Genomic DNA, 23,306 nt, shown 5'->3' on the forward strand with positions numbered 1-23,306 from the left:
CACTATTCGTCGGGAGGTTAATGAAATGGGTTTCCATGGCCGAGCAGCCGCACACAAGCCTAAGATCACCATGTGAAATGCCAAGCGTCGGCTGGAGTGGTGTAAAGCTCGCCGCCATTGTACTCTGGAGCAGTGGAAACGCGTTCTCTGGAGTGATGAATCACGTTTCACCAACTGGTAGTCCGACTGACGGATCTGGGTTTGGCGCATGCCAGGAGAACGCTACCTGCCTGAATGCATAGTGCCAACTGTAAAGTTTGGTAGAGGAGGAATAATGGTCTGAGCTGTTTTTCATGGTTTGGGCTAGGCCCCTTAGTTCCAGTGAAGGGAAATCTTAATGCTACAGCATACAATGACATTCTAGACAATTCTGTGCTTCCAACTTTGTGGCAACAGTTTGGGGAAGGCCCTTTCCTGTTTCAGCATGACAATGCCCCCGTGCACAAAGCGAGGTTCATACAGAAATGGTTTGTCGAGATCGGTGTGGAAGAACTTCACTGGCCTGCACAGAGCCCTGACCTCAACCCCACCTTTGGGATTAATTGGAACGCCGACTGCGATCCAGGCCTAATCACCCAACATCAGTACCCGACCTCACTAATGCTTGTGGCTGAATGCAAGCAAGTCACCGCAGCAATGTTCCAACATCTAGTGGAAAGCCTTCCCAGAAGAGTGGAGGCTGTTATAGCTGCAAAGGGGGACCAACTACATATTAATGCCCATGATTTTGGAATTAGATGTTTCGACGAGCAGGTGTACACATACTTTTGGTCATGTAGTGTATGTGGCAAAATTCAACATATTAACAGGAAATGTTAACTCTCAAAACAAAAACATGTTTTATGTACAAAGGGAGGACATAGGTTAAAATGTCAGTTGTGTCATCCTATAACTAATGAGTAGGAACTACTGTTGCTCAGAAATCCATTAATTGTCTGTCAGACAGAGATGGGGAGTTCTTATGTGCAAGCAGTAATTCAGTCATATCTTATTCACCCAGGAGTTGCGTCCTGAGGGGCATCTCCTCTCACAGGTGGAAGTTACAATGTGCCTCTCAATCTTCTGTCTCCAGACCTTTTCCCAAACAGCACACTGTTGTGTTTTATCCCCTGAGACGGTTGTTCATGTAACTTTGTAGGAGTTTATCTTATCTGAAAAATACTGCAATCATTGCACCTATAAAATGCTTCCTTGGTGTGTGATTGTTATTCAATGTACCTGATTGGGAAATGCATTTTCTACTTTGAGGACATCAGTATGGTCTCTCTCCTGTGAGTCCTCATGTGCACTTTCAGATTGGTGCCAGTGCTGAATCCTTTTCTCTTTTCTCTCCTGTGTGAATCCTCCTCATGTGCACTGACAGATTACTGGCAATGCTGAATCCTTTGCCACAATCAGGCTAGGTTTTGCAGCTAGGTTTTGCAGCTAGGTTTTGCAGCTATGTCATTTCTCCACTGTGTGGGTCCTCATGTGTATTTTTAGATGTCCACTCCGATTGAATGTTTTGCCACAATCAGGACAGAGATATCGTTTCTCCCCAGTGTGGCTCCTCGTGTGTCTTTTCAAATCTCCATTCTGCATGAAGCATGTATCACAAACAGGGCAGGAAAAGGGTTTATCCCCTGTGTGGCTCCTCATGTGTACTGTCAGCTGACTGTTCTTGCTGAACCATTTACCACAAACATCACAACAAAACCTAGCTGCAATGTGAGTTTGGAGGTGATCTTTCATACTTTCTGTGGACTGAAAACGTTTTCCACAAAGCAGCACACCACAAATGCCTTCTTTATCCATTGTATGGGTTTGAACATGTTTAATTAATGAGCCCATGTAATGAAAAGACTTGGCACAAACCTTACAACAACAAGGAGTAGCATGACTTTGACTGGGTGATTTCAGGAGGGACAACGGTGTGGATTGCTTACCCTTAATATTGATACGGGGCCTTTGTCCTTTTACCATATTTATTCTCTTTGATTTGACCGGCTTAAAATTTGACAGAGGTCCTCCATTCTCCATACCACTGACACTTTCACTCTTTTCACTTTGAGCTGCAGAACAGACTGGATTTACAGCAGAGACAGGCTGAGAGACACTGGTTGGTTCTGATTCTCTATAGTCCTCTCCATCAGGTTCTGTTTTGATCTGTTCAGTTGTAGTATTGGGTAGAGTATCTCTCTCTCTGTTTCCTTCCTTTGGGGCTTGATAGAGATGTGAGAGCTGAGTTGGATGCTCATCACAGTCACTTTTCACACAGGCAGAAGTGAATATGGAGTCTTTAGTATCAGTCTCAATCCCTTGAATCTGCGCTTCCTGACTGGTCCGGAGTGCCTCCTGTTCCTCTTTAAATTGTATGGGCTCTGGGCTCCACTCCTGCTCACAGTGCTTCTGCTCAGGGGGGACCTCCACTTCCGAAACAGAAATAGTGAGCTGCTGGAAGTGTCACGATCGTCTAGTAGCGAAGTAGACCAAGGCGCAGCGTGTGAAAGAAACATGACTTTATTATATTAAAGTACTAACAAACCAAACAAAACACGACTCGTGAAGTCCAACGGTTAACACTGACCGTAAAGGAACAAAAACCCACAACACCCAAAGGAAAACATACAGATTAAATATGGCTCCCAATCAGAGACAACCAGCCGACAGCTGACACTCGTTGCCTCTGATTGGGAGTCATACAGGCAAACATAGAAACAGAACAACTAGAATACCCAACATAGAAAACGAACACATAGAATGCACACACCCTGGCTCAACATATAGAGTCCCCGAGCCAGGGTGTGACAGGAAGTCTGGAGCAAAGGTGGAAGGATAAAACAGAAAACTCAATGAATTTTTTAACAAGGTAGGAACCAATGTTTTGGTCAGTGTTTCATGTGGGACCCTAATTAGTGATGAACATGGGAAACATATAAAAGCACCCCATAGTAGGGTTGGCGGTATTTAGATTTTCATACCATTTCTGTACCATACCGGGGTATTACCGGAAGGGCACACAAGGGCTGCAATTTTTGAAGCACAAAACTATTTAGGCAACAGGAATCTTGATCCAGGAGGGGATTGAATGTCTCTGCTGTAACCAAGAAGCTTGCTCTTGACATCTAGCCACTTAGCTAGCAAGTTAGCAAACCAAATGCACAGTTGGAGCCCTGAGCTAGATATAATTTATTTCACACATCTTCGATTTCTTATACACTGAACAAAAATATAAATGCAACATGTAAACTGTTCCCATGTTTCATGAGTTGAAATAAAAAATCCCAGAAATGTTCCATATGTACAAAAAGCTTATTTCTCTCAAACTTTGTGCACAAATTTGTTTACATCCCTGTTAGTGAGCATTTCTCCTTTGCCAAGATAATCCAGCCACCTGACAGGTGTGGCATATCAAGAATCTGATTAAACAGCATGATCATTACACAAGTGCACCTTGTGCTGGGGTCAATAAAAGGCCACTCTAAAATGTGCAGTTTTGTCACACAACACAATGCCACATATGTCTCAAGTTTCGAGGGCTCGTGCAATTGGTATGCTGACCGCAGGAATGTCCAACAGAGGAGTATTTCTGTCTGTAATAAAGCCCTTTTGTGGGGAAAAACGAATTCTGATTGGCTGGGCCTGGCTCCCCAGTGGGTGGGTCTGGCTCCCAAGTGGGTGGGCCTATGCCATGACTGCGCCCCTGCCCAGTCATGTGAAATCCATAGATTAGGGCCTAATGAATGTATTTAAATTGACTGATTTCCTTCTATGAACTGTAACTCAGTAAAATCTTTGAAGTTGTTGCGTGTTGCGTTTATATTGTATGCACTCACTAACTGTAAGTCGCTTTGGATAAGAGCGTCTGCTAAATGACTAAAATGTAATGTATATTTTTGTTCAGTATAAAAGAGTGTCTCGGATTTACATACAGAATAATACGAAATGCTCTAAGACCAGGTTGAATGTAATGGAACCATCATGCTGACTAGACCGGGCGTGCGCGTGCGTCCACATCGCACGCATGTTAATTTTGTCCATCCACACCAGATGCGATCAGGACACGCAGGTTGAAATATCAAAACGAACTCTGACCCAACTATATTAATTTGGGGACAGGATGAACAATTTTTAACATTCATGGCAATTTAGCTAGCAACGTGCTGTTGCTAGCTAATTTGTCCTGGGATATAAACATTGGGTTGTTATTTTACCTGAAATGCACAAGGTCCTCTACTCTGACAATTAATCCACAGATAAAAGGGTAAACTGAGTTTTTTTCTAGTAATCTCTCCTCCTTCAGTCTTCTTCTTTGGACTTTATATGGCAGTTGGCAACCAACTTTAAGATGCATTACCACCACCAACTGGACTGAAGTGTGGACCTCAGTTCATCTGTCAATCACCCACATGGGTATATGCTCCTAAAAACCAATGAGGAGTTGGGAGAGGCGGGACTTGCAGCGCGTCAAGCGTCACAAATAGAACCAAGTTCTATTTCACTTGGCTACGAGCTGATTGATGTGCGTCACATGAAAACAAAATATGTCTGACTTCAGTGTTTGAGGGTCTACATAATGAAAAAATCAGGACAATTTATCGTATTGGACGTGGGGGAAATTGGAAGAGTAGGGGGAGTCGGAGGAGAAATGTCGTCCCTAGACACGGCAAGAACTAGATGTATGTCAGGATAAGTGCAGTACTATCATAAGGAGAGTTATACTTGGAATATGGAGGAGGAATGGAGGGGAAAAGAGAGGCAGAGGAGGTCTAAGAGAGAGATGGAGGAAGAGGGTGAGCTTGAGTCAGTTAAAAATGGTGTGGAAAAAGGGAGATGGTTTGTTAAAGAAGAATGGTAGCAAGTGTAAACAGAGTGAGTTGAAGACAGGAGGAGAAATGGAAGTGAATGAGGGCGAAGTATCGGAGGTGGTAGGTGTGGTGAAGTTCTCGGAGCCCGAGTAGTGCAGAAGTTGTCATATGCTGAGGCAGTGAAGAAAGTAGTGGTGTAAGGCACTGCATCGCAGTGCTAGGTGTGCCACTAGAGATCCTGGTTCGAATCCAGACTCTGTCATAGCCGGCCGCGACCGGGAGACCCATGGGTGGCGCACAATTAGCCAGCGTCGTCCACGGTAGGGGAGGGAATGGCCGGCAGGGATGTAGCTCAGTTGGTAGAGCATGGCGTTTGCAACGCCAGGGTTGTGGGTTCGATTCCCACGGGGGGCCAGTATGAAAATGTATGCACTCACTTAACTGTAAGTCGCTCTGGATAAGAGCGTCTGCTAAATGACTAAAATGTAAATGTAGGGGGAGGGATCCTGAGAGGAATGGTGTGAACAATAGATCTGTACCAGTACAGAGGGATAAACCAACAAGTGATATGTTTCAGTAAGATTTGATTTTAGGCATTTATAGCAATGGTTATCAACTGTACTGCAGGGATGGAACGTAAGTCACAGAAAATAGAGGTTGTGGTGGCAGCTGCAGAGAGGTATTTGGGTGTGCGAGACTTGACATCAGAAGAGTTACAGGGTGTGTTAAGTGGTGGTGTCCCATCCCTTCAGGCTGTTGGCCTGAAGTAGGAATAAATATATTTAAATAGTGTAGTATGGTAGTTATTATTATTTTTATTTTTTGTGAGTGTAGTATTAGATGATAGGGTATTTGTTGTATTTTTTTTATTTTTTATTTTTTAAGTACAAGGGAGTTATACTCCAGTCTAGTAGGTGGCAGTAATGCAACATGTATTGGATGCCAACCGCCGTTAAACATCATCGAAGAAGATTCACCTGGCTACGCAGACGCTCATTGGCGCGCGAGCAGTTTGGACGCAATGATTGAATAACATGTATGTGTACATTTATTAACGCGTGCTGTGTGGTCAGCATGTGATGATCAAGGGCTACGGTTACCCATTCATTACAAGCAAACCTCAACCGAATCACCAGTGTGGCGATTCCTTCGTGCATTGTGGATGGTGTCGCCACATTCGTGATTGGGTTTAAGTTTGCTTGTAGTGAATGGGTGACCGTGCACTACATGGATAAGATCACACAAAAGGTTTCTTATATCAAACGTAATAGTAGCTGAGTAACAAACATTTACAACTGTGACTGTGCCAAGAGTAAAGCAAAGCAGTGCGATAAAAACAACAACACAGAGTTACATATGGCGTAAAAAAACATAAAGTCAAAAAAAATACAACAGAAAATATATATACAGTGTGTGCAAATGTAGCAAGTTATGAAGGTAAGGCAATAAATAGGCTATAGTGCAAAATAATTACAATTAGTATTAACACTGGAATGCTAGATGTGCAAGAGATTATGTGCAAATAGAGATACTGGGGTGCAAAAGAGCAAAATAAATAACAATATAGGGATGAGGTAGTTGGGTGGGCTAATTTCAGATGGGCTCCTCATGATACTCTGCTATCGTTTTTTCAACAACCCCGAATATCTCTTCAGCAGCAGCTGTTAATCTCTCGTTGAGAAAAACCCTCAACAACTGTATTTGAGACATTTTTAGATTATTCAAATTGAGTCAATAACCAGATAGTTTTTCTTGCCTGCTTCACAGAGGTCTAAGTACTTACGGGTCACGGATTTTTGGAATCCTTCAGAATAAAAGTCCCGTTCTGTATATTTTGTAAACGAATAATGAGGGCGAAAATAATGGAAAATGTGCACAATCTATATATTTGATACTATAAGATTGTCATTTATTTGTTTTATTTTTTTCAAGCCTATATGGTCAACAATAGTTTTTGTGTTTATACTCCTATCATTTATTGCACACAAAATGATCTGTACATTGTGTCACAGTAAAAGGGGGGGTCCATTCTACTCAGGAGCACTTCAGCTTTCCAGCAGTGTAGCTGCTCATTTTGCGGCCATATTTCATATTGGACATAAGGTACCAGTCAAAAGTTTGGACACACCTACTCATTCCAGGGTTTTTCTTTATTTTTATTATTTTCTACATTGTATAATAGTAGTGAAGACATCAAAACTATGAAATAACACATATGGAATCATGTAGTAACCAGAAAAGTGTTAAACAAATGAAAATATATTTTATATTTGAGATTCTTCAAAGTAGCCACCCTTTGGCTTGATGACAGCTTTGCACACTCTTATAATAATAATAATAATATGCCATTTAGCAGACGCTTTTATCCAAAGCGACTTACAGTCATGCGTGCATACATTTTTGTGTATGGGTGGTCCCGGGGATCGAACCCACTACCTTGGCGTTACAAGCGCCGTGCTCTACCAGCTGAGCTACAGAGGACCACAACCGAATCACCAGTGTGGCGATTCCTTCGTGCATTGTGGATGGTGTCGCATTCTCTCAACCAGCTTCATGAGGTAGTCACCTGGAATGCATTTAAATTAACAGGTGTGCCTTGTTAAAAGTTAAGACATGAAGGTCAGTCAATCCGGAAAATGTCAAGAACTTTGAAAGTTTCTTAAAGTATAGTCGCAAAAACCATCAAGCGCTATGATGAAACTGGCTCTCATGAGGAAAGGAAAGGAAGACCCAGAGTTACCTCTGCTGCAGAGGATACGTTCATTAGAGGTACCAGCCTCAGAAATTGCAGCCCAAATAAATGCTTCACAGAGTTCAAGTAACAGACACATCTCAACATCAACTGTTCAGAGGAGACTGCGCGAATCAGGCCTTCATGGTCAAATTGCTGCAAAGAAACCACTACGAAAGGACACCAATAATAAGAAGAGACTTGCTTGGGCCAAGAAACACGAGCAATGGACATTAGACCGGTGGAAATCTGTCCTTTGGTCTGATGAGTCCAAATTTGAGATTTTTGGTTCCAACCGCTGTGTCTTTGTGAGACGCAGAGTAGGTGAACGGATGATATCCGCATGTGTGGTTCCCACTATGAAGCATGGAGGAGGAGGTGTGATGGTGTGGGGGTGCTTTGCTGGTGACACTGTCAGTGATTTATTTAGAATTCAAGGCACACTTAACCAGTATGGCTACCACAGCATTCTGCAGCGATACACCATCCCATCTGGTTTGCGCTTAGTGGGACTATCATGTATGTCCAATATGAAAGACGTACTGCATTTAAGCTGATTTGACACTCTTTAAGGGCTGCAGAATGAGCAGTGACGCTTCATGGGTAGTACACTCTGGATTTGGAAACTACAGGTGCTCCCAAGCAATGTTCCCTCTAAGCTGCGCACAGGCGCAGAAGAAAAATCAGCCCACTCAGAGAAGCACGAGATTGAACTTCACTCAACTTTCTAGAGTTTTCCCCGTAAGTTAACACTATCAATGTTTCCCTTTACTGTGGGAATTGTGAAAGAATCAATGCAATGTTAGCCACCATTATGCAAGACTTAGTATGCAAAACTAACTGCAGTGGCTTGTGAAAGTATTCACCCCCCTTGGCATTTTTCCTATTTTGTTGCCTTACTGGGGGGTTTGTATCATTTGATTTACACAACATGCCTACCACTTTGAAGATGCAAAATATTTCTTCTTCTGAAACAAACAAGAAATAAGACAAAAAAACAGAAAACTTGAGCGTGCATAACTATTCAACCCTCCACCCCCCCCAAGTCAATACTTTGTAGAGCCACCTTTTGAAGCAATTACAGCTGCAAGTCTCTTGGGGCATGTCTCTATAAGCTTGGCACATCTAGCCACTGGGATTCTTGCCCATTCTTCAAGGCAAAACTGCTCCAGCTCCTTCAAGTTGGATGGGTTCCGCTGGTGTACAGCAATCTTTAAGTCATACCACGGATTCTCAATTGGATTGTGGTCTGGGCTTTGACTAGGCCATTCATTTACATTTAAGTCATTTAGCAGACGCTCTTATCCAGAGCGACTTACAAATTGATGCATTCAACTTAGGATAGCCAGTGGGACAACCATTCCAAGACATTTAAATGTTTCTCCTTAAACCACTCAAGTGTTGCTTTAGCAGTATGATTAGGGTCATTGTCCTGCTGGAAGGTGAACCTCCGTCCCAGACTCAAGTCTCTGGAAGACTGAAACAGGTTTCCCTCAACAATTTCCCTGTATTTAGCACCATCCATCATTCCTTCAATTCTGACCAGTTTCCCAGTCCCTGCCGATTAAAAACATCCCTACAGCATGATGATGCCTCCACCATGCTTCACTGTGGGGATGGTGTTCTCGGGGTGATGAGAGGTGTTGGGTTTGCGCCAGACATAGCATTTCCCTTGATGGCCAAAAAGCTCAATTTTAGTCTCATCTGACCAGAGTACCTTCTTCCATATGTTTGGGGAGTCTCACACATGCCTTTTGGTGAACACCAAACATGTTTGCTTATTTTTGTCTTTAAGCAATGGCTTTTTTCTGGCCACTCTTCCGTAAAGCCCAGCTCTGTGGAGTGTACGGCTTAAAGTGGTCCTATGGACAGATACTCCAATCTCCGCTGTGGAGCTTTGCAGCTCCTTCAGGGTTATCTTTGGTCTCTTTGTTGCCTCTCTGATTAATGCCCTCCTTGCCTGGTCCGTGAGTTTTGGTGGGCGGACCTCTCTTGGCAGGTTTGTTTGTGCTGCCATATTCTTTCAATTTTTTAAATAATGCATTTAATGGTACTCTGCGGGATGTTTAAAGTTTCGGATATTTTTTTATAACCCAAACCTGATCTGTACTTCTCCACAACTTTGTCCCTGACCTGTTTGGAGAGCTCCTTGATCTTCATGGTGCCGCTTGCTTGGTGGTGCCCCTTGCTTAGTGGTATTGCAGATTCTGGGGCCTTTCAGAACAGGTGTATATATACTGAGATCATGTGACAGATCATGTGACACTTAGATTGCACACAAGGTGGACTTTATTTAACTAATTATGTGACTTCTGAAGGTAAGTGGTTGCACCAGATCTTATTTAGGGGCTTCATAGCAAAGGGGGTGAATACAAATGCACGCAGCACTTTTCCGTTATTAATTCTTTTGAATTTTTTGCAAAAGTTTTTTTTTTCATTTCACTTCACCAATTTGGACTATTTTGTGTATGTCCATTACATGAAATCCAAATAAAAATCCATTTAAATTACAGGTTGTAATGCAACAAAATATGAAAAACGCCAAGGGGGATGAATACTTTTGCAAGGCACTGTATGCAAGAGATTTTGTTGTAGGCAGAGCACATCGGAGTAGGATTCTATTGCATTGACAGGCACGTCTCAGGCCCATACTCTACACAGACTGGTGCGCCATAACCAATCAGAGCTGCAGTAGACCTATATGCAAATAGACCATTGCCATATATGGATTTGTGTACTACAGTGCAGTATGTACAATATTAAAAACTAACTAAACATTGTGCAATGTAAATGGGCTAATTAACAATGGGATTTAAGCGTTTACTAAAGTTGATTATTATAATTATATTATAATTAATATTGTAATACTATTATTATTAATAGTAGCCTTTATAATGTTTTGTTATTTGTATTACTGTTGTTACCATGATAACATTAAAAGTAATGATTACTAGATGTTTAACAAATGTCAATGCTATAATATTATTTGTGCTATAAAGGTGATTCACTTTATTCCTTTTTTCATGTTGTTAAAACATAATTCTAAGTCTGCTAACATTTCCTCATAAAATGTTACGAATTTCTACCATATGTATTATTTTTCATTATCTTCATTGCGGGACCTTTATTTTGAAGGGAAATCGCCGAAGTCACTGCCTTATTCTAACGAGGTCTTGGTTATTCTTCCTGGCAGAAGGGAGGTGCCAGAGAGCTAGCTGCACGTTGTTTCATCAAGGTGCGGCATCAGGGTGACAAAAGCATCCCGTGGCATCATCAAGTAAGAAAATATGCACTCTTGGTCGTGCACGAATAAAACCATTTTGCTTTATCCACACCAGCTCGAGTTGTGTGCGACAAGGTCAGTTCGACTAATCAGAAGAGAGGGCACCTGTTGAAATACCGTACTGGCAAAAAGCACCAACCTTGATTCCTTGAGAAACATATACATTAAACAATAATAGTATATATAGGACACATGAGAAGATTATTTAAAAAAAACATAATTACAGTTATAATCAAAACATGCTTTAGATGCATAAAACATTGTATGCATTGAGGATTAGATAAGTATCAAACATGTCATTGTCCCCAATGTCTCATAATTGTGCAATGAACAAGGTAAGATAAATGTGCTGGTAAAGACAGCTCACAATAAACATGTTATTAACATTTATTCTGATACTTTGTGGAAGCAATGTACAATCTCTGGATGAAAAAAAAAATGTTTCAAAAAGTTCATTTATATGAATGGGTCCACTTGAGCATATCATACTATTTTTCTTAATTCTGGTCAAAGCATGTAAAAATGTAAATGTACTTTCCCTCATGAAATGGATATTGACATTAAACATAATGACAAAAAAGGTGTGCATAGGATTCTCTCAGCTCCTGCAGACACATGAGACATAAGCACAAAGCAACTAATATTGTGAAAACTACATTAGCAACATCAAAACAGATGCTATGTGGCAGATTTCAACATACTGACGAGACATTTAACTCTCAAAACAAAAATATGTTTTATGTAGAGATGGAGGACATAGTTTCAAATGTATGTTGCATCATCCTATAACTAATGAGCAGGGACTACTGTTGCCCAGAAATCCACTAACTGCTCTGTTAGACAGAGCTGGGGAGTTCTTATGTTCAAGCAGTAATCCAGTAATTTCTTATTCACCCAAGAGTTGTGTCCTGAGGTGCATCAGTTAGTGACTCTCAGTCTTCTGTCTCCAGACCTTTCCCCAAACATCACACTGTCATGTTCTCCCCCTCTAACATAAATGTATGTTCTTCATGTAACTTTGAAGGAATTATGTCGCTTTGAAATATAGTCTACAGTAATCATTCCATCTAAATGGTCTCTACCTTGTGAATACTACAACCATACAGTGTAGTATGACAGACTGCAATAATATATATTCTCCCCCATGTGGGTGTAGCTTTAGATATCCAATCAGTTTGAAGCCTGTGCCACAATCAGGGCAGTAATATAATTTCTCCACTGTTTGAATGTGTATGTTTTTTTTGCAGACTCCTTTGCAACTACAATGATACTATTTTTCCCCTGTGTGGATCCTTCTGTGATATTTCAGATTTCCACTCTGATTAAATGTTTTCCCACAGTCAAGGCAGTGATATGATTTCTCCCGTGTGAATTCTAATGTGGCTTTTCAGATTGCTGCTGTTTCTGAATCCTTTGCCACAATCAGGGCAATGATATGGATTATCCCCTGTGTGGCTCCTCCTTACTGTTTAAGGTGAACCATTAACTACAATGATGACAACAAAACCTAGCTGCAATGTGAGTTTGGAGGTGATGTTTCATACTTTATGTGGACTACATATGCTTTCCACACACTTTACAAAGTTTTTCTTTATCCTTTGTATGAGTTTGAACATGTTTAATCAATGTGCCCAAGTAATGAAAATACTTACCACACACCTTACAACAACAAGGAGTAGCGTGACTTTGACTGGGTGATTTCAGGAGGGACAACTGAAGGTCCGGCCTCCATCATTCTTAAATGGAAGAAGTTTGGAACCACCAAGACTCTTCCTAGAGCTGGCCGCCCGGCCAAACTGAGCAATCGGTGGAGAAGGGCCTTGTTCAGGGAGCTGACCAAGAACCCGATGGTCACTCTGACAGCGCTCCAGAGTTCCTCTGTGGAGATGGGAGAACCTTCCAGAAGGACAACCATCTCTGCAGCACTTCACCAATCAGGCCTTTATGGTAGAGTGACCACACATAAGCCACTCCTCAGTAAAAGCGCATAACAGCCTGCTTGGAGTTGCCAAAAGGCACCTAAAGACTCTCAGACCATGAGAAACAAGATTCTCTGACCTGATGAAACCAACATTGAACTCTTTGGCCTGAATGCCAAGCGTCACGTCTGGAGGAAACCTGGCACCATCACTACGGTGAAGCATGGTGGAGGCAGCATCATGCTGTGGGGATGTTTTTCTGCAGAAAGGACTGGGAGACTAGTCAGGATCGAGGGAAAGATGAATGGAGCAAAGTACAGCGAGATCCTTGATGAAAACCTGCTCCAGAGCGCTCAGGACTTCAGACTGGGGCGAAGGTTCACCTTCCAACAGGACAACGACCCTAAGCACACAGCCAAGACAACGAAGGAGTGGCTTCGGGACAAGTCTCTGAGTGTCCTTGATTGGTCTAGCCCAGACTTGAACCTGATCAAACATCTCTGGAGAGACCTGAAAATAGCTGTGCAGCGACACTCCCCATCCAACCTAACAGAGCTTGAGAGGATCTGCAGAGAAGAATGGGAGAAACTCCCCAAATATAGGTGTGCCAAGCTAGGAGGAGGAGTGGCTTCCGTCTGGCCACTATACCGTAAAGGCCTGATTGGAGGAGTGCTACAGAGATGGTTGTCCTTCTGAAAGTTTCTCCCATCTCCACAGATAAACTCTGGAGCTCTGGAGCTCAGGATGCACCTGAGAGCCATTTCGAGTCTCATAGAAAAGGATCTGAATACTTATGTAAATAAGGTATTTCTGTTTTTTGTTTTTTTATGAATTTGCAAAAATGTCTCTAAACCTGTTTTTGCTTTGTCATTATGGGGTATTGTGTGTAGATTGATGAGGAAAATGTTTTATTTAATCCATTTTAGAATAAGGCTGTAACGTAACAAAATGTGGAAAAAGGGAAGGGGTCTGAATACTTTCCGAATGCACTGTATTACATATAAAGTGGGTAACATGGTATGTAAACATTATTAAAGTGATCAGTGTTCAATGACTCTATGCAGCTGTCTCTAAGGTTCAGGGCAGGGTACCAAGTGGGGGCCGGCTAGTGTTGATTGTTTAACAGTCTGATGGCCTGGAGATAGAAGCTGTTTTTCAGTCTCTCGGTCCCAGCTTTGACGCACATGTACTGTCTCTGCCTTCTAGATGGTAGCAGGGTGAACAGGCTGTGGCTCAGGTGGCTGAGGTCCTTGATGATCTTCTTGGCTTTCCTGTGACACCAGGTGCTGTAGATGTCCTGGAGGGCAGGCAGTGTGCCCCAGAGATGCGTTGGGCTGACGCACCACCCTCTGGAGAGCCCTGCGGTTGTGGGATGTGCAGTTGCCGTACCAGGCGGTGATACAGCCCTACAGAGTGCTCTCTGGTGCATCTGTAGAAGTTTGTGAGGGTCTTAGGGGGGGGAAGCCACATTTCTTCAGTCTCCTGAGGTTGAAGATGCGCTGTTGACCGGCTGGCCCTGGCGTTCATAGACAGACATGTTTTGTTTTTTAGGCCTAATTAAAATGTTAATGCCTAGGCTAAATTAAATTAGAGGCCTAGATTGTATTTGAAAACAGCTGTGTTTTGTTATTTATTAATGTAAATGTTCCTACAAATTGCCTATAGGACAGGTAGTTTGCAAATTATATTATACAAATATTATATTTTGAAGTTGTGTTTTATTACTGTGTAGGCGACTTGTTCTTCTAGGCTAAATGTTTTTTCTTCTGTTTTTAAATTATATTCATTTATGATTCATAGCAGGGATGAAGATGCAACGGGCAATGTTTTGCTTTTCAATAAAACCTGTCATGTTGGTATAAGAACATCTCTACTTTATTACAACTTTACAGGCTAATTTCTATTCTGTTAAAATGAATTACAATAATCTAAATGTGATTTTGAGCACCGTGGGTGGACGCCATAATGCGTTATGCACCCAATGCATATTGATGTCCGGTAAATTAAAAAAATGTCCGGTAAATTACAATCTTGCCGGTCACGTTGTCCAGTGCCAAATTTTCCTAACGTAAACCCTGGTGCACGCTGTTGTGGTAATTATTCTAATCAAAAGGAGAGACTTTGAGATTTCCTCAAAACCATCAAACTTTATTAATAATTACTGCAGTAATGGAGCGTTAACGGTCACCCAATGGTGTAGAGTTAAGGCCCAAATAAGCAGGGTTAGGTTACAACTTTTTATAGTTTTTCTGAGTCCTTGTGACGAAGAACAGATATGTGAAATCATACAAAGGTACATTGTGCTCTCATGCAACAGACAGCAAGATTAGAGAGTAGAAGAAGTTCAGGAGCAAAAAAAAAAATAATATATATATATATATATATATATATATATATAATAGAATTATTGTAAAATTAACTCTGTCCATAAGGTGTAGATAGTAAGTATAGACCGGAAGTAGAGGCCTGGGCATTGTTGTTCACTAATTTACTCCAAGTAGGGAAAGGATGGTGGGGTTGAAAAGTAATAAAGGGGAGTATATATATAAAAAATTTGAAAAAACATGGGGGATTGGAAGTGATGCAGACAATTACATTGATAGAAGATACAATCTATCTGCAATATTAAGCTGATCCATTCCCCCACCCAAAAAAAAAAAAAAAAAAAAAACAGACAGCAAGATTTACATGGCGCCAAATATCTGTCTCTAGTTCATTTACTACTTGTTTATACAGAAATACTAATGCAACATAGGATACTAAGTCCTTCCCTTAATTTATGAAGTCCAGTGTTCATTAATAATCTGGAAGGAGGGTTCTCCTCACCCTGGCAGACAGACCAGCATTTCACACAGACACTACTAATGGAATGGAGTGTTTTCTTATCACCAAGCCATCGTAAATCCACTGTCAGCGTTAAGCCTCAGAGAATCCTCTCTGAAGAACAGACATTGTGAAAGTACTAATATAGGAATACTTTCTAATATAAAAGTAATGTGATTAACATAATGTTGTAATTCTATGACAATGCCGAGGAACTTGAAGCTTTTGACCCTCTCCACTGCGGCCCCGTCAAAGTGGATGGAGGCGTGCTCTCTCGTCTGTCTCCTGTAGTCCACGATCAGCTCCTTTGTTTTGTTGACATTGAGGGAGAGTTTATTTTCCTGGCACCACTCCGCCAGGGCTCTCACCTCCTCCCTGTAGGCTGTCCCGTCGTTGTTGGTAATCAGGCCTACCACTGTTGTGTCATCAGCAAACTTGATGATTGAGTTGGAGACGAAGCTACGCTGTCATGGGAGAACAGAGTACAGGAAGGGGCTGAGCATGCACCCCTGTGGGGACCCCGTGTTGAGGATCAGCGTGACGGAGGTGTTGTTGCCTACCTTCATATTCAATCTCTCCTGGGATAGGGAAAGATTGAATATGTCCGTAAACACTCCAGCCAGCTGGTCTGCACATGCGCTTGAATTTGTTACTCACGGAGATCGAGAGCACACAGTCCTCGTGAGCGGCGGGGTCCAACGTCAGCGGCTCTGTGTTATTTTCGTCTGAACAGATGTTTATCTTTTCCTGGAGTGAGTTGTTGATGTCTGCGAAGTAGCTGGCTTTTCTTTTATAATCCGTGATTGTCTGGAGCCACGTGTCTTGTGTCTGAGCCGTTGAATTGCAACTCCACTTTGTCCCTGTACAGCCTCTTTGATTGCCTTACGGAGGTCATAGCTGGTCTGCTTGTACACGTCCATGTTCCCAGTCACCTTGCTGTGGTGAAATGTGGTGGTTCACGTTTTCAGTTTTGCGCAAATGCTGCCATCTATCCACAGGTTTGGATAAGTTCTAATCGTCACAGTAGGAACAACATCCTCTATGCACTTCCTGATGAGCCCAGTCAGTGTATATGTCGATACTATTCCCAGTGGCAACCTGGAACATTTCCCAGTCCGCGTAATCAAAACAGTCTTGAAGCATAGATTCCGATTGGTCAGACCAACATTGAACAGTCCTTCCCACGGGTGCTTCCTGTTTAAGTTTCTGCCTATAGGCTGGGAGGAGCAGGATGGAGGCGTGATCTGATTTGCCGAAGGGAGGGCAGGGGAGGGCCTTGTAGCCGTCCGGGAAGGGAGAGTAACAATGGTCAAGTGTGTTCTCTCCGTGTGTAGCACAGATGTGTTGGTAGAATTTAGAGAGCGTTTTCCTCAGATTTACTTTATTAAAGCCCAGCTACAATAAATTACGGATCAGGATTTGCAGCTTCCAGTTTGCACAAAATCCAGTGTAGTTCCCTGATAGCTGCCGCGTGTCGGCTTGGGGGGAACATACATGGCAGTGACAATAATCTAATAACATTATCTCGGGAGGTAATGGGGTCGGCATTTGATGGTGAGGTATTCCAGATCGGGAGAACAAAAACAGTTGAGTTCCTGTACGTAACCACAATCACACCATGAGTTGTTAATCATGAGACATACCCCACCTTTGTTTTTCCTGGAGAGTTATTTTGTCCTGTCTGCGTGATGAACTGAGAACCCCGCTGGCTGTATGGATGGGAACAATATATCCAGAAAGAGCCATGATTCTGTATAACAGAGTATGTTACAGTCCCTTATGTCTCTCTGAAAGGAGATCCTCGCCCTGAGCTCATCTACTTTATTGTCCAGGGACTGAATGTTAGCGAGTAATAGACTCGGAAGCGGTGGATGGTTTGCTCGCCGCCTGAGCCAGACTAGAACCCCACCTCTCCTCCGGCATTAACGTTTTGGTGTAGCACCCGGGATGAATGTGGCTGCCTCCAGAAGTTCAAACAAATGTAAGAAATAACACCAAAAAAAAGCAAGATAATGCAAAGTTGGCTAGGAGCTAGAAACAGGGCGACCGTGTCTGTCAGCGCCATCTTCTAGAAGAGGTTTCCTATGGAAGATTGCCAATATAATTTGAAACACTGCGTACTCTCATTCAAGTCAACATTCTCTGATGGGTGGAAAACCATCTTTGCGGTAACATTTGAAAGTTTTCCTTTCTAAGTTTACAACATATTCAAATATGAAAAAAATCGAAGTTTACTTGTTTTTAGATAATTGACGTCATATATATATAAAAACATTTAAATCCTGTTTGTAAGCTTTCAATTGATATCAAAATCAACATTGTCTTAAATCAATGACCAAGATATGGATGGGGTTTCCAAAAAAAGGCAACATTGGCCAACTTTAAAGGGGCAGTTGCTACATCAATTTCTGGTTTTATAAATTGATGATATGTACCAATTGATTCTTGAAGAATATAACTTATAAATGCCTCATGAGCTTAGTTAAACTCTCACCCCATCAGAACCCAAAATATAAGCTTATTTTACTCCAACGTTTGTAAAAAAAAAAAAGAACACTATATAGCCTCAAAACATAGTTAAAACTATACTTTTTATATCATGGATGGTCAGGCCTTGCATCCATACCTCTGTCTATGAATTTGAGAGTGGTTACATTTCTCCAGCCCCATCCCTCAGCTTTTTACCGAACCAGGGGCTGGGAGCCAGCTTTGTTACTGTTTCTACTGCTTATTGCCGCTTTAAGTGCCTATACTATGGAAGCATTTAGCTGCCAAAAGTCATTTGGAAATGCAAATGAGAAATTATAAATCAACAATTCCTTTTCCTAAATGGGAATTCATTTTTTGTAACAAAATTCTAATCGAAATGCAAAAAAAGATATGACCTTATCATTTTCATTACATTTTAGTCATTTAGCAGACGCTCTTATCCAGAGCGACTTACAGTTAGTGAGTGCATACATTTTTCATACTGGCCCCCCGTGGGAATCGAACCCACAATCCTGGTGTTGCAAGCGCCATGCTCTACCAACGGAGCTACAGGAGATTTTCATGATTGAGTATGCATAATGTCTGCCAATTTGAAAACGAAATCGCAAAGTGTGTTTGATATTTCATTTCCATGGTACTATCCAGTACAACAGACACATTAAAAAATCTAATATAAATGCTTAAATGACAAATAATTTATCATGTTTGCCATTTAATTTCCTTGAAGAAAGAAAATTAATTCTCAGTTGACAATGCTTTCCCATACTCTGTGTGGTTTAAGAATGTCAAAATTCAAATTATCAATCAAATTCGATAAATCAATCGCAATGCTTCATTTTGCTATTTCGTTTCCTCATTTGCGTTATCGTTTTTTGACTTGTGTTGATTGTCCAATCAAACACTGTGGGCGGGGTTTCGAAAACGTGAGGCAGAAGAGGTTGGCTGTGCTGGCAACAGTCACTTTCGGTCGTACGAGCTGTATCGATGTGGAGTGTAAGTCGCTCTGGATAAGAGCGTCTGCTAAATGACTAAAATGTCAAATGTAATGTAATGAGTGTTTTTAGGCTATCCCGGCAACAACAGCCAATGTGAAACCCCACAGAAGAAGAACAACCAGTGTGTGCAAGGAGTTCGCGGGAGGGGAATATATAGAGTACCACAGTATGAGTCATAATACCCATAAAACCTAGCAGTCAAACAAGGAAATGGTTCCAATCGTTTTTCCACCATTAATTTTTCCCATAGGGGACTTTAGAAACACTTAAAAGAAGGTCTGTGTTTCATGTAGGTTTACCCTGGCGTGCAAATCTCTTTAGGACAAGGTGACTTTTATCAATATATTTGCCTGTATTTACCCCCAAAAATGCCATGATCATCTGGATGAGACTGCCGAATCGAGGCAAAGGTAAGAATCTCTGGATTAACTATCTAATGTTAGCTCAATTTAGTAATTACATTTAAGTCATTTAGCAGACGCTCTTATCCAGAGCGACTTACAGTTAGTGAGTGCATACATTATTTTTTTATTTTTTCATACTGGCCCCCCGTGGGAATCGAACCCACAACCCTGGCGTTGCAAACACCATGCTCTTCCAACTGAGCTACATCCCTGCCGGCCATTCCCTTCCCTACCCTGGACGACGCTGGGCCAATTGTGCGCCGCCCCATGGGTCTCCCGGTCGCGGCCGAGAGAGCCTGGATTCGAACCAGGATCTCTAGTGGCACAGCTAGCGCTGCGATGCAGTGCCTTAGACCACTGTGCCACTCGGGAGTAATGAATAAATTGGCTACATTTAAATTGACAATTCTGTGAACTGGGTATTATAACACCTACTAGTAGCTAGCAAATATGACTAATTTGCTATTATATGTAGCTAGCTAGCTACCGGTAGGTTAGATAGTCTCTCTCTCTCTCTGTCAACATGTCTGTGTTGATGTCTTGTGTATGTTTGCAAGTCATTACTTGGGCGGCAGGTAGCCTAGCGGTTAAGAGCGTTGGGCCAGTAACCGAAATTGATTGTGCAACCCAAAGACACATCGTGAACAGTGTGTGTGGAGCACCCTTTCTCCTCATAGGCCAGGGATTCCTAAACCTTTTTGGCCCAAGACCCCATTTTGATATCTGAAAATTCTCACGACCCCAAACATGAGAAAAAAAGTAATTAACAGCCAATGTTTACTCTTTTTTAAAAATTGGGGCTATGGTAGTCAATTGCAAAACATTCTAACAGTATTTCTGATTGTATTCTCAACTCACCATCATATACTTTTAATGTGGGGCTATGACAGTCAACTGCAAATTAGTCTGACATTTCTCTTATCTCACCACCACCAATGAGATGGGTGTGCTTGACGCATGTCGTGTCGGAGCTTCTCAAAGTCAGGGGGCGTGGTCGACAGTGCTTACCTCATCTCTCCTGTCACATCCAACCTGAATTAATATTTGTTTTTAATGCAGACGAGAGCACTGAATCAGCGTACCATGAGTTTTAATGCTCGGAGGGAGATGGCACAGCATTCCCTTTTAACCAAAACTCCTCCATAGTGACCCGTGAATGCGTTGTCTGCAGCATTCGGTCACATGACAGCTCGATCAGCTGTTCAATTTCACTTATCGGCTTATCAACTGAGCCAGGATCACAGTCAAACATATTTTGCTGATTCGGTCACTCATATGTAGAATTGTTGTGCATTTTCCCTGCATGCTTGCGTTCAGTTCGTTCAATTTCCTAAATATGTCTGTTACATAGGCAAGCAGACACATTTCCTTTCTATTGCACAGAAAGTAAACAATGTCCGTTTATTACATCCATTGGGAATAACAACAGTTCCTCTCTCCATTCAAAAAATATTTCTAACACTCGATAACCACCAAGCCTCGGTGTGAAATAGAACATTGTCATGCTCTGATCCCATATTTCCACATAGTTTTGCGATCAGGATTGTGCAATATAGTTTACAATCCAAGTTATCTGCTGCTTATCTCAGAGTTCAGCGCTCAGCTCTTTTGCTGCCAGTTGATCTTGTGTATTCATTATAGCTCAGTGGTTACAGGCTTTGGTTTTTCTATTTATGTTTTGAGGTTGTACTTTAGCACGTATAGCTTGTTAGCACGTGTCACCTCGTTGTTCAGTATGTGTTACACCTGTGCTGGTTGCCATCTTGTCAGCGGGAAGGTGTTTCACCTGTGCTGGCCCAGGTTCCTATTTAAGAGTGGCTGGCCCAGTGCTCCAGTTGTCTTGATAGATGCGGAGGGTTAACACCATTAGTTGACTTTCCCTATTTTGACTTCTTGACAAACAAATCCTTTATCTGATTTCGTTTTGCTCCACCTTTTTGGTTTGCTTCCTGACTTTAAGTTTGGTGTGGGTTTTTCTTTTGTTAGCCTCTTAGTGGGCAAATTTAGTGGGCGCTCATGGTGGGTGTCTTTTAGGTCCCAGTTTTTGTTGCTATGCAACTTTCAGTGGACACCCACCATGAGTGTCTTTCAGAACCCCTCCTAAAACCCCACCTGTTTCGTTTTGGTTGTTGACTCTTTGTTAGTTCCCCTTTCTGTTTGAACGACACTATTCGGTTTTCTTGCTGGGGAATGGAACAGTGGGTGTATCATACAATGCGTCCATATGGCAGAGGGAGACACATTCATAACTAGAGTGCAGAGGCCTGCCTGCCATCCCGTGATAGATCGAGCCCCATCTGTGCAAAAGCCCACCATTCGATCCCATGGATTCAGTTTTTCGTCAATCTAGCCACGCAGCACACTGAACATCCCCTGTAAGACAGAACAATATGTCCTCGTGAATAGCATCCACCGACATGTAGCGAACAAAAGTCAATGCATGGGCATCTTGGCCCTCACAGCTAACATCCATTTTGAGAGCATTATGTGGGGAGTTTGAGTCGTTCAGTCAGTTTCCTCTTGATTGCTAGCTTTGGATAAATTCTTAGTTTCACAGTGTTATCTGACAATGGTATTGGTGTGAATTTCTGTGCCTCTGCCTCTCCACACATTGTTTTCCCCATATCAATTGCGGCCGGTAATATAAAAGTCTCTGCAATAGTGTGTGGTTTCATAGCGTAGAAGGCTTAGCCATTCACCGTGGGAATTATTCAAGTGCAACGGTTAAGTGCGGCCTTTTCCCATGATCTAAGGGCGCTCTCTGGTTGAAATTTAACTTTTAGATTTGAATAATTTTCATTTAGATTTAAGGCTAACCACATTGCAATGATTGAGAGACAGACAATATTATACTTTGTTTTTTTTAACCAAGATTTTGGAAATTCTCCCACGACCCAATTTATTTTGGTGGTATTTTACCCCCCTTTTCTCTCACCAATTTCGATCTTGTCTCATTGCTGCAAATCCCCAATTGGCTCGGGAGGCAAAGGTTGAGTCATGCGTCCTCCGAAACATGACCCGCCAACCCACGCTTCTTAACATCCGCCTGCTTAACCCGGAAGCCAGTCGCACCAATGTGTCGGAACACTGTTCAACTGACGACCGAGGTCAGCCTACAGGCGCCCGGCCCACCTCAAGGAGTCCCTAGAGCGCGATGAGCCAAATAAAGCCCCCTCAGCCAAACCCTCCCCTAACCCGGACGACTCTGGGCCAATTGTGCGCCACCCTATGGGACTCCCGATCACGGCCCGTTGTGATACAACCCGGGTCTGTAGTGACGCCTCTAGCACTGCGATGCAGTGCCTTAGACCACTGAGCCACTCGGGAGGCCCCCCAACGACCCTTTAAAAATACAAAAATAGAAATGCCTTTTTTGGCAGAAATGCCTTCTGGAACATGTGAACTTTCATGTGCCGTAATAACAAACTTGTATGCGATCTGTAAAAACGAATAAAATTGTTAAATTACGAGCCTAGTTGGTTTAGCCACAGAAAAAGACAGCAACCTTCCCGCTAGCCATGATTGGCTGAGATAATGAGTGGGCTGGACATGGCGAGAGATGAGTTCGGATTGGTCTGTCATGTAGCACGCTTCTTTCTATAACATGAGCTGGTCAGTATGTGTAGGTAATCCTTTCTAATGCTGCTTTTTAAAAAGATATCACGTAGTATAAATGCATAAGTGTTGCTCTCCACTTTCTGGAGGACCGAGTTTTGAAATCAGTGGAATTAGAGTATGATAGCTAAGAAGATGGAGAAAATTCAGATATTACACGTTTCTAATTTTGTTAAAGTTGTTTTCATTTCAAGTTAAAGTGTACAGTTAGCTAGCCAACATTAAGTGTATGATCTGTGTAGTTATATTATTCGTATCT

General features: G+C 42.2%; 1 protein-coding gene across 1 annotated transcript; it reads right to left on the bottom strand.

Annotated features, from left to right (window-relative positions):
- Window positions 1–1,443: 1,443 nt before the first annotated feature.
- LOC121540063 (endothelial zinc finger protein induced by tumor necrosis factor alpha-like) lies at window positions 1,444–17,704 on the bottom strand. Its single transcript, XM_041848697.1, has 2 exons — window positions 17,665–17,704; window positions 1,444–2,408 (listed from the first exon to the last, which is right to left on the bottom strand). Exons 1-2 carry the CDS (start codon window positions 17,702–17,704, stop codon window positions 1,444–1,446), a joined length of 1,005 nt encoding a protein of 334 aa, XP_041704631.1.
- Window positions 17,705–23,306: the final 5,602 nt, after the last annotated feature.

Source organism: Coregonus clupeaformis, chromosome 26 (assembly GCF_020615455.1).
Source record: "Coregonus clupeaformis isolate EN_2021a chromosome 26, ASM2061545v1, whole genome shotgun sequence".
Lineage (NCBI taxonomy): Eukaryota > Metazoa > Chordata > Actinopteri > Salmoniformes > Salmonidae > Coregonus > Coregonus clupeaformis.